Genomic DNA, 12,303 nt, shown 5'->3' with positions numbered 1-12,303 from the left:
GGTTTTTTTTTTTTTTTTTTTTTGTTGTGTGTTAATCATTAAGAACCGTTCTATAGAATTATGTTTATAGCTTTAATTTAGAAGGAAAAACTACTTCAATTATTCTAAAGTAGAGTCGAGCAATTAAGAACAAATTTAAAGAGATTATTAAATACAAATTTTTTTTTTTAAAAAAAAAGTACCCATTCACCTAAAAATATTTTTAAAAATTTGGAAAAAAAATAAAGTTTTATTTCTAAAGTATCTCGAAAGGTAGAATTTTGTCCCTTCTTATGAAAATTTCTAGCTCCACCCGAACATGATCCGAGTCATACACGAGCTTTAGTTTACGATATCTTGCAAGCTATTGATATCTTGGAAGGGTGGTTGGTTCATATGAGAGGAAAGAAACTGAAGATTATATGAAAATTGGAGTTAGAAGAGGAGTGCTAGCGGCGTGATGGCTCATGCATGGCACCCTCACAGCACATAAAGTGCTTCAAAATCAAGTTTATTAAGACTCCATTTGTTTTATAATTATTTATTTCCAAAATTTAAAATGTTTGGCTTTTAGCCTATAAAATTTTCCATATCTCAATATTCAACTTTGGATAAGAGCGAACATATCCCAAACTTACGGTATTGCCCAATAATTTTTTACTATATATTGAAAATTCTTTCCTTGTCAATGAGTTACTCTCCCTTTGGGAGAATTTCTATGTTGCACCAGTATGGGTACTATTCTCATTAATTGTCAGCCACGTTAGCATCATTACAAATTTTTATGCTGGACGGTTTTCTGAGTCGAATTTTGTTGAAACATTTGTAGGTATGATGTAATAACAAAACATAGAATAGTTAATCTGAATATAGATCAACGGTTTAAGACATACGGCTAACTTCAAGTTAACCACTCGAATCCTTCCGCCTCACAAATTAAACTAAGAGAATCAAACCAAAATTTCTTTTAACAAATTTTCTCAAAATGACTTGTTTAGAAAAGTCAGTTTGTTGAAGGACCTTCCAGACGGATATAATCATACATGATACCTTGGAAAGGGCTGGTGCAGCGTGGCTGAGTAAAGAAGATTGCGTTATCTCCTTCAACAAGGTGTAAGCCTGCTATGCCCACGCTGTAAAGCCAGTAAATTCCATGAATTCCATGTCTTGCAATTGAGTTGTCTCTCCCTATCAACCCGCTCGTAAACAAAGGTCGCTTTGAACTCGGATCATTAACCCGAACCTAGAGAGGGAATCAAAAAGAGAAAAAAAAACATGTTTTGGTTAAATGTTAAGCATTTCAGTTAATGCCAATGATATAGCATCTTACCTGCAATTCAGCAAGAGTTGCAGATGCGATTGCGACTCGTAGCATATACCTACTCTTGCGATCTACTCGATCGAGTTTGAATGCGATTTTCCAGGTAGTTCCTTGATGTGAATTATTGTTCGTCTTCCTGTAATACACAGAATAGTTTGATGACAGATACAAGACATGTCAAAGATCATATAACAAACGTAGCCACAGAAACAAAGAAGTTGTGACGATCGAAGATGACGATCGTTGGAGACTGTTTTTGGTTATGGGTAACGAATAGCGAAATAAACATTACCTTGGGACCTGAGCAAAGAACCAATCTTTACTATAATCACTTGTGCCAACAGTGTATACTAAATCCTCGTCCGGGTATAATTCAGCGTACCTCTCCCACAACCCATACTGTCGAAACCTGTCGAGTATAAATGGTAGAGATTTCAGATTTATTTGGACTTAGATCAAAGTTCATTAAACTCGTAAAACTATAGAAAAGGGGCTACCTTTCAGGATGATTTACAAAGAGCTTATTAATATGCATTGGATTAGGATCAGGAATGTAGAACTCCGATGCCGAGCGATCGGGAATGCCTATTTCCCATAGTGTCGGGCCATCTCTTGGAGGTTCGTAAACAAGATTGCCAAGTTCAATGCTAGATCCTATATTTTAACATGGAATACCATAATTGTGTACACAGAAATTGAGAAGCTTGAGGCAATACACAGATACAGGGAACAATACCTTGGCTTATGTTGATTAAGGCATCGCAACGGTAATCTCCAATGAAGCCAGGGACCCATGCATATAGATTATATTGGCCAATGTGAACGTGATTGATGATAAAATAGCCACGATCATCCGCTCTAGTCCAGAATTGATATCCCTGAAAATAAGAATAAATTCTTTTAAGAGCGTACATGTTCATCATCTCCTTAGAATTGATAGCTTCGCTGTTTTGAATTTAAGTTAAACAAACACCTTGCATTCTCTCTGCCATGACCCTACTTCTCCTGGTGCAGACAATCCGACGAACGCTCCACTGGCTGGAAGATAGTCTCGGCTCATATACCTACAAATTTTAATAACAAAGGTTCGAGCACATAATCTAAACCAGAAAATTAAACAAATCGATGCTAGGACAACATTGAAATATTTCTAATGGGGAATTTACGAATACTAAATGCCTACCTGTCGAAAACCAGAAGCCTACCGCTAATGGTACCCCGTTGATCCAGTTTCGGGAAATTGTCGGAGGCGGGGAAACTGTATGGCCAACTTTGGACTTCTGCCATCATCTGGTAATATCATATGATTATTAGTATATCTCATAAAAGTGTCATCCATACAAACACAAAAGTTGAGTGTCTTAATGCAACATACCTGTATTTTAGCATCCTCCCATAACCAAAAGGGATCATCTCCAGCTTTAGTGGAATTAAGATAAAGAAAAACAGGCCCAAAAACTTTCTTCCATGGCTCGCCATTTCTAAATTTTGGCACCAAATCTTGTCCCGCATAATGAGTACTAAGAAATATCTGAAAAGGAAAGTTGAAATTGAAAGAAAAAATGCTAGAAATCCTAATTGTCACACAAAATCTCCATAATTAGTGGAGTTAGATCACCTACAGCAAGAGTTGTAGGTCCCACATGGGATGTTAAACTCTGCTTATGTGGCCCGCCTGATCGAAATTCATCGCTCGGTGTAATTTGCCAGAACCCGATGGGCGGGTTGTTGCTTATCCATCCATGGACCTTTAAGTCTTTATTTTCACATGAGTATTGGTATTTGTCATCCACCTAAACAAAAATGGATCATATCAAAGCAAGGTAGATCCTATCAAAACATTCTGAGTCATCCCAATAGGTAAAGGTCAATCAACCAACCAAAACACTCCTAAAAGTAGAATAGCATTCTTAGGGTACCTCATCCCTGTGTTCAGGGTTCTTGGGATTGGTAAGCAAGACAGCTTCAGGGAAGCCCAAAGTCTGGCATCTGCCTGATAACCGATCATCGGGCAGGGGCATCAATCTCTGCCTGTTGTCAGCTACAGCCATGTACTGAAACCTATCAATTCAATCCTTGGTCTAATGAATATAATAAGTTGGCATGAAAGAAAATAACCCAACTAGGGGACGATTAAGTGACTGGATAAACAAGTCCGAGCTAGAGTCTATACAGTATCTTCCTTCAAATATCCCCTAACTACTGCCTATTTCAAAAACAAGCACAAAAGAAAAAAAAACATCACTGTAACAGCCCAAGCCCACCACTAACAGATATTGTCCTCTTTGAGCTTTCCCTTTCGAGCTTTCCCTTTCGAGCTCCCCTCAAGGTTTTTAAAACACGTCTGCTAGAGAGAAGTTTTCACACTCTTATAAATAATGCTTCGTTCTCCTCCTCAATCGATGTGAGATCTCAAAATCCACCCCCCTTGGGAGCTCAACGTCCTTGCTGGCACAACGTTTCATGTCCACCCCCCTTTGGGGCTCAACCTCTTTGCTGGCACGTTGCTCGGTGTCTGGCTCTGATACCATTCGCAACGGCCCAAGTCAACTGCTAGCAGATATTGTCTTCTTTGGGCTTTCCCTTTCACGTCTCCCCACAAGGTTTTTAAAACGCATCTACTAGGGAGAGGTTTTCACGCCCTTATAAAGAATGTTTCGTTCCCCTCTCCAACCAACGTGGGATCTCACAATCACAGTAATTAAACAATGCACCGTTATGCGAGTCTCTCGAAGAAGCCATACATGACTTGTAAAGGATAGAGTATACTCACTTATCTTTTCTGAGTTTAAAAGTGATCCTAGTTTCACCAATATCAAAATCAGGCCAATCCTTCAAGTGTTCATAAATAGCATAAGAGTAGAATCCAGAGGAACCACGTAGTACTATGAACCTAGAAGACAAAACAGCAATACTCAATTTAGTAATCAATCAAAAGTTTGAGCACAACGAAACATAAAAATCGAGGACGAACCTCTTGTCGATATTCAAAGGAACAACCTTGCCCTCGAGGGACGGATCCCACATCCTTGTAAACGAAAGCTCAACCTGTTCCTCATTTTCCACTATAACCCTAAAACTTGATCCCTTAATCCTATATGGAAACCAGTTCTCAATATACATGAACACAAAGTAACAATAAAACCATTCAAATGCTAAAAATTCAGAAAATTATGAAGAAGAAAAAGCCATACACGTCAAATATCCCCTGGCTTCCAGGAGAATTCCAAACAATATCCCAATACCTGAACGTTTTTAACGAAAGCAAGCAGATTATCATCTTAAACAATTTATTAATTAAATTAATTTCAGCTGTTAATTACAACAGCGTATACCTACCCTCTGTTAGATTCAGGGTTGAGAACTTCAAGCAGATTGTCAACACCATTATAATGTATGCCAGTGATAATTCCGTCTGGTTTTGATAAAGTTAGTTGCAGTATTCCATTATCTACGACCACCTGCACATAACATGAATAAACAGGGAATAATCTGGAAAGTTCTGGAAGGAAATTACAACGTTCTTCTCAGAAATTTTCGATTATTTACAGTTTGGAATAATATCTTCACAGAATCCGAACAAAATGGAAAAATAAACTTACATGATGATCTCTTATCTGCAATCGCACTCCCCGGGAAGACATTGTGAGACCTTCGATTCTGAAATTTCTTGAGAAACAAGAGTCGGAAGAACGAACAGAACTAGAAGATCAAAAACCAGAATCTAAATTCAAACAACGGAAAAGAAGGAGTGTTTCTTGTGATGAGGGAGACTGATAGCGCATACTGATCTATCGTGAACAACGATCGACTGAGAATAAAACGGATTGTGGCGATTTTAGGTATCAAATGGATTCCGATGATCGATACTGTACAATGACTTTTCCTATTCTCTTTAGGATTGAGAATTGCATTGCTCGACGATCGACGCCGAAGATTAGAATTTGGAGAAGTATGGAAGTGGCGCGATTGGTTGGCGGGGTGGATCTGATATTATATGTATGAATCATGGGGTGGATCTGATTATAGAATTTTGAAAAGAATTTTGAAATTGTGTTCGTTAATGAAAATTGTGCTTATTTTGTTTCTAATTTTCTAAATACTTACTCACATATCAAAATTAAGAACAAAGTTTTAAAATTACTTTCTAAAGAATACTCTTTTTTCAAATATTGGTGAAAAATATGAAACAAAAAATAATTATGTGTTAATGTTATTTAATTTGTCCTCTCCATACTTTTTATATATATATATATATTTGAATTCTCACAACTAGCAGGCCAGCGGGGCCGTGAGGCGGTGGGGATGAGATCTTTTGTCTTGAGCTTCGCTTTTTCATGTACTATGAAATTATGTTCCCGAGCATTTCGTTTTATGAAATTATGTTCCCGGGCATTTCGTTTTATGAAATTATGTTCTCGGGCATTTCGTTTCCTTCAGGTGTTGCCTACTAAGCTCCCCTCCTCGTGCAATTCAATTTATCATTTTTCAATGAGTCTAATATGAGAATTATTCCGTTTTAATATAAAAATGATGGCATGAGACCATTATTTTATTATTATTATTTTGAAAACAAATTTTCAAAAGATAATTATTGTTATACAAAGAATAACAACTGAGAAGACAGGTGGGGCTGGATGGAATTTGACAGGGACTTCCTCGTAATTTTACCCAATAAGAGACTGAAAAATATATTCTAAACCCAAAAATAGCAACGTTTAATAATTTTTCCCTAAAAATAAAATATAAATGTTGCATTAATATTATTCTGAGAAGAGATTCAAACTCATCCTACATAGCCTTAAGAACAAAGGAGTAGAGCCGTCGGATCGAAATCTCCGCCCAAATGTTATGAGTTTAAAGTAGTTGTCTAATATTCTTGGTACAGAAAAATGGAAGGGTTTCTTTTTCTTTTTTTACATGGAATATTCTCCACTCTGTGGGACTAGGAGGATCTGTGGTAACCTACCTCGCCTCACCAGCAATCAGTGTACCACATTGTTCTCGCCCTTTTTCTGGAAAAATAAGGATCCTAATAGAACGGCAATACCTGTTATTGCGATAGTGAATATAAGGCGTCGGGTAGAAAACTCCTGCGGCTGTCTTCTTTGAGCGCCTCGACCTCTAGCTTCTTCTCTTTCTGGTGGTGCTGACCCCACATCCCTTCAGACACAGTTGACATGTTGTTAGAAAGAAGATAACAAATTGAACATTAGGAATTTCGAATATGAGAACCATGAACATAGATCACGTGTTTCGCATTCAATTGTACTAACACGAATGGTGATGCTTAAATGTATATAGAATTCATCATTCAATAGAACGTAGAGAAAATGTCAAGCTAAAAGCCTAAATACACTGCTCCAATGCTCATCAAATCGCTGAAGTGGTCACACGATAAATGAAATAGAGGAATTTAAACGATTCACATTCCCGCCCTCCAAAAAGAAGAAAAGAACGAAGAAAATGTCGTACCGGTCTATTCCACATACTTTTTTTATATATCTGTGAGTGTCCAGGCTAGCTTGCGCAAACCTGGACTATTCTCACAAAACAACCGTTTGACCTGACTGTTATTGACCACTAAAGACCCAACTATGGAACAATGCAATAAATTTCTCACATATAACAAATTTCTAACCGTGGAATAATGCACTACCTTATTCCATTAGATGGAACCAACTCCATAAAGAAGAAGGAAGAGAGGAGTATATGCAAATTACACGGCATTGGGGAGTGCAATACCACGAGATAAGACGCTTCCATTTACTAATGAAGTTTTTGTTGAAGATTATTGAGATAGGTAATCTCACGTTGACTAATTAAGAGGAAGATCATGGTTTTACAAGTAAGGAACACTATCTCTATTGGTACGAGTCTTTTTGGGAAAACCAAAAGCAAAGCCATGACAACTAATGGAGCGGACACTATCATCATACTCTTGTAGAGGTTCGTGATTCCTAACCGTTTTAAGTTTACAAAAGTTCAAGGGGATGCTTCTGAATACAATGCTAAGTTTCAAGTAAAGAACTTGGAACTTCGTAGCTTACAAAAGTTAATAGAACAATAAGACATCATCTAGACAATAACTTTAACAGATAGCAAAACTGTTATTACCCGAAGCATTAGAGATTTAGTTTAGAAAAAAACAAAACTAATAGATGTCTATAGTAAGATCTATGCATTCGTTTTATAAAAAAATTCGACCCATCGAACTCCTCTATAGCAACAAACAAGTTTCATTTTTCCTTTATAAGAGAAGATAGGCCAAAACTGAAGGGTTCAAGCAAAAATTTAGTTTAAAAATATTTGCAGAAGCAACAAATAAACACTGATACAAGTTAAACAATCAATTGATCAAACGTTAATTGATTCTATATACCTGGAAGACTCTGCTATATGATCTGCTGCTGCAACATTCTCACAATTATTCTCATGACTATATCTTTCTCGCAGTCTTATATATCGGCGACACAGATGACAAAGCTCAGTCCGGTTACCACATACCTCCTATACATTTGAACCAACAAAGGTAGTTATTAAATCGAGGCCTCCTTTGAAGTTCTCGTTTAACTTGAAAATAACAATCGTTCAACGTACCTGATGCTCAGCCAAATCTATTGCTGGCAATGGGAACTCACAAAACTCACAAGTAACAATCCTTTGAGGGCAATTTTCACCTTTATGAATGGCTAAAATGTCCCGTTCCATGGTCTCGCTACATAGCGAACAGGAAACCTGTCGAAATACCAGGCCATAAACACTTGAAATTCCAATAATTCAAAGAACTACCACTAATCCTTATCCAAAGACCGTAGAGCCACAACCTAAACTATACAGAATCATAACCCTCTTGCTTAATGTTATAATCGAAGCTGTATAAACAATGCAACAAATTGGAACAAAAACCTAAATTAAGAGAGAAAGCGGAAGAGTAATATAGAGTAGCCTTGAAGTGCATTTCAGAAATGGTTATCAACAAAGTTTGAAGGATAAGTCATCGTACAGAAGCATGGGTGTTCAGGAAATGTTCCTCCGCATGTCTTTTAGGAACCATATCGCCGCATATTTTACATTTCTCTAGGTTCCGCTCGCAATGAACAGAATGCAGATCGATATTTGTCGACGGAATGTCTCGGCCGCTGAATGGAGAAAACAAAGCAATCATCGTTCATATCGTCACTATAGGAGAACAACTTCTAGGAACGGAGTCAGGTGACAAAAACGATCACGAAGAAGATCAAACATCAGCGCAATTCTCTTTCTGACCTAATATTTCTTTTGTAAATTAGCAAACCAAACATCCACTCTCCAGCAGATTCGTGACTAAACTGGATAAGAATCTCTGACCATATGAATAGAAAGAAACCGAAATCCAAAACAATCGCAAAAGACAATCACGATTGACACAATTCAAAAAATCAACACCAGAATCAAGAGAAATTGAAATCGCAAAAAATCTTCAAGTAATTTTTTGCCGTAAACATAGAAGTTATCGATCCATCCAGAATTACAATACCAGTGACTGCATAAACTTGTGGTCGCTTCGGATGCAACTGCCATCGGAACGAACGAACAGAACGTAGGCGATCGTTGTACACGGTCCGTCAAAATTAGGTAAACGATAACTGAAGCGCTGCAAAGAAATTCGAGGAGATCAAATAGGGGGGGAAAAGGAGCAGAAAATGATAAGATTCTGAAATCGAACGAAATTTACCTAGAAATTCGTCGACGTGGATCGATAACGTTTGGAGAACAAAGAGCAACCGACTTCGATTCAACGACTTCTCATCGAGTGAATGACTTTCACGAATGGAGACGATCCACCTCACCCTCCATTTACCTAAATGAAAAGAATGTTCGATTTAATGATTGAGCATATATATACTTATCCTTTATCCAGCTTTGTTCGGAAATGGAAACCGACAAATACATACATACATATATATACATATATATATATAAATTTATCCTTTATCCAGCTTCATTTGAGAATGGATGAAATAATTAAAAGGAAATTAAAATAGAAAATTCGTCATATTTGAGAGAATAAAAAAAATTGATTAAAGGTTCAAATTACTATTGTAAGTCATCTTAATGTGTTACAGAAAAATATTAACATTGATTAAAAAACAATAACTGTTAATATATATATAAAAAATAATAATCATAAACTAATTTTAACCTTAAAATAAATAATTTTCGTATTTTTATAGAAGCGGGTGCTAGACCTCTTTAACAATGGGCTGGGCCTAGACTTCATTTAAGCCCAACCACATCCGTTCAACCTTTACAACATTTAGAAAAAATTATTCATAAAATATTGAAAATTTACCACCATTTTTATTTTCTTGAACAACTCGATGAATTTTGTAGATTTTTTACATCAATTTTTACGGTGTGATGGTTCCGACTAGTTGTACCTACTATTTCTTTTTTAGGGCTAAGCTCCGAAAATGTATAGAGACTTTTAATTTCATTTGTATTGTGACAATAGACTCGATTTGTTTTAACTAGGTACTACACCTCGAATCTAAACTAAACTCGATAAAGAAACGGTGTCTCGAGAATAACTGCTTGCAGTATAATCCATTTTTTATCGAAAAGAGATGAGAAAGAAAGATACTAAATAGTTATTTATAGCTATTGAAAATGTTATATAAAGGGTAAAGCAGCCATATTTTTATAGAAAAGAATTACAAAGATAGAATAAAATATTCTGGATTTATAGGGACACATTGCAATATTATTTTAACCAGTGAGATAATGACGTGGCAAATAAAAGAACATCAATTTATTTCATATCTAGTGATTTAATTTAGTCAAGTTGTTAGTCCTAGGTTGTCTACTTTTATTAATTTGTTAATTAGTATCTTACATTTGAATACTTTGTTTTTTCTATTAAAAAAATATCCTTTGCAATATATATATATAAATAGTCCATGCTTTCTCTGTTGAATGATGAAAGTCCATTGGTACGATGATAGATTTATAATTAAAGAATATTCTCAATTGATACGAAGCTTTTTGGGAAAGTCCAAAGTAAAGCCACCAGAGCTTATGTTCAAAGTGGACAATATCGTACCATTGTAGAGAGTCGTGTTTATCTAATAAATGACTCCAAAAGAAAAGAACTACTCTCGTTTTAAAGTCTTTTCCTATTGACCACAGTTACTTTAAAATAGTATTATTATTTTAAGAAAAAATAAAAAAACGGTCGAAGTATCGAGGAATCACACGTGGAATATTCCACAATGGAACTTTGCCCATTTATTACGCCCAATCACATTATTTTCGCAAAATTATGTTATGTTATTTAAATTAATAATAATAATAATAATAAATAAATAAATAAAAACCAAACACGATGGATAATCGCCCCCTCAGTGTTGTGTGGGTCTATGCCGTCCTCTCTATCCATAGATTCCCGCTTAAGGTATTAATGAAATGTTAATGTAAAAACTAATATAATAAATACATTAATTAATCCAAATACCACAAATTTCTCTACTTTTTCGTTATTACGGTAAAAATTAATTTATTTTAATAGAAATTTAAATTTTATATATTTATGTTTCAAAATAACATAAAAATATGTAATTTTATTTTTTAATATATATAGCTAAATTCTAAAAATAAATTAAATTATTTAAAAAGCAAAACTTTTTCGTTCTTTTTTTTTTTTTTTTAAATAAAGATGATAATGATAGCGGTGGTAATAATAATAATAAAAAAAAAAATCATTATACAACATAAAAATATGCACAATTTTCAATTAAGGAAAATCTCGTCTATATTATTTTAATAAAATCATCATTTCATGGTTGTTTCGGAGATCACCGATGTTGAGTGGAGCACTCTTATCCCTCCCTCCCTCGTGAAGGAAAGTGCCTGCCCCTTCGCTAGCTGGAAATAACATTTTTACTCACTTTTCAAATTCTGAACCAAATATTTTATTTTATTTTCTTTTTAATTATTAGTTGGCAGATTCATATTAAATTAATAATAATAATAATAATATAGAGAGAGGAATTCCTTGAAACACTTTTAAAACCGTACTTTTAATTTATTTGCACAATCCTTTTACCCTTCGAAATTGATTTTGTTTTTACTTTTAAATTTGATATTTTAATATTTGGCAAAACTAAATATATATTATTTTAAATAAATTATCCTTTCAATAACGTTAATTATGTACCAGAAATGTACTCTGCATTCTGCTATCAGAAAAGGAATTAAAATGTGTTGAATAAAGTTGGAAGAATTATTAAAAAAAGGGAGCAGTTGGTGACCGGCGGATCCGGGGGAGTGGAGTTGGAGGAAGGGATTGTCGAGTTGACACGTAGGATTTTCTTTATTTAGAAACCTTAAAATGTCCAAATAGAAACCGGCTGTTTCCATTATTCTTCTTTCCCCATCCGCACAAACAACAATTAGAAAGTGGGGTGGGGACGTGGCCCACGTGACGTGACTGTCTTCATGCTCAGTCCCAATTTAAATAATTATATATAAATATTTATTTTCCGAGATTTAAATAATATGTAAAAACAACAAATAAATAATATGGAATAATTATATGCCTTGGCGGTGTCCGCACCTACCAGAGTAAACATGATAATGTCTTGGACTCTTTGCTTAAAAAAAATAAACCCTAAATATATATATATAATCCAATTCATCGAAAAAAAACAATCTAAAACTTGAGATATTTGACGGGTACCCTTATATCTTCTGTACCGCACATGAGCATATGCTTAGGACGTGGGGGTGGTAGTCGGAGGTCGAGAGCAGTTGACGGCGGCGGAACTTGCACAGTAAGATAGTTTCGGGTGCCTTTAGGCATGCGACATGAGCTTCGTTGAGAATAGAATGAAATGTTGCGATGTTTCCTTCTAACTTGGGCTGGCTTGAGGATGGTTGATGGCTGATACGATGATGAAACTTGTAAGGTTGAGTGCAGCCGGGTGCCTTCAAGCGTGATGAATATATATATATATATATAT

The 12,303-nt window shown here is 35.4% G+C and overlaps 2 protein-coding genes across 2 annotated transcripts; both read right to left on the bottom strand.

Moving 5' to 3' along the window:
* Positions 1 to 788: 788 nt before the first annotated feature.
* Positions 789 to 5,294, bottom strand: LOC111480252 (probable rhamnogalacturonate lyase B). The gene is made up of 16 exons (XM_023125190.1): positions 4,903 to 5,294; positions 4,640 to 4,761; positions 4,495 to 4,545; positions 4,275 to 4,394; positions 4,074 to 4,193; positions 3,220 to 3,361; positions 2,923 to 3,093; positions 2,676 to 2,831; positions 2,484 to 2,590; positions 2,274 to 2,364; positions 2,037 to 2,178; positions 1,798 to 1,954; positions 1,593 to 1,709; positions 1,310 to 1,436; positions 980 to 1,222; positions 789 to 931 (listed from the first exon to the last, which is right to left on the bottom strand). Exons 1-15 carry the CDS (start codon positions 4,942 to 4,944, stop codon positions 983 to 985), a joined length of 1,905 nt encoding a protein of 634 aa, XP_022980958.1. The 5' UTR covers positions 4,945 to 5,294; the 3' UTR covers positions 789 to 931; positions 980 to 982.
* A 745-nt stretch (positions 5,295 to 6,039) lies between these two features.
* Positions 6,040 to 9,159, bottom strand: LOC111480316 (XIAP-associated factor 1-like). The gene is made up of 6 exons (XM_023125287.1): positions 9,018 to 9,159; positions 8,820 to 8,936; positions 8,307 to 8,442; positions 7,901 to 8,038; positions 7,683 to 7,810; positions 6,040 to 6,463 (listed from the first exon to the last, which is right to left on the bottom strand). The coding sequence occupies exons 2-6, from the start codon at positions 8,861 to 8,863 to the stop codon at positions 6,286 to 6,288; spliced, it is 624 nt and encodes a 207-aa protein (XP_022981055.1). The 5' UTR covers positions 8,864 to 8,936; positions 9,018 to 9,159; the 3' UTR covers positions 6,040 to 6,285.
* Positions 9,160 to 12,303: the final 3,144 nt, after the last annotated feature.

The sequence above is a fragment of the Cucurbita maxima genome, unplaced genomic scaffold (genome assembly GCF_002738345.1).
Source record: "Cucurbita maxima cultivar Rimu unplaced genomic scaffold, Cmax_1.0 Cma_Scf00006, whole genome shotgun sequence".
NCBI lineage: Eukaryota > Viridiplantae > Streptophyta > Magnoliopsida > Cucurbitales > Cucurbitaceae > Cucurbita > Cucurbita maxima.
This window is presented reverse-complemented; position numbering and strand designations above follow the sequence as displayed.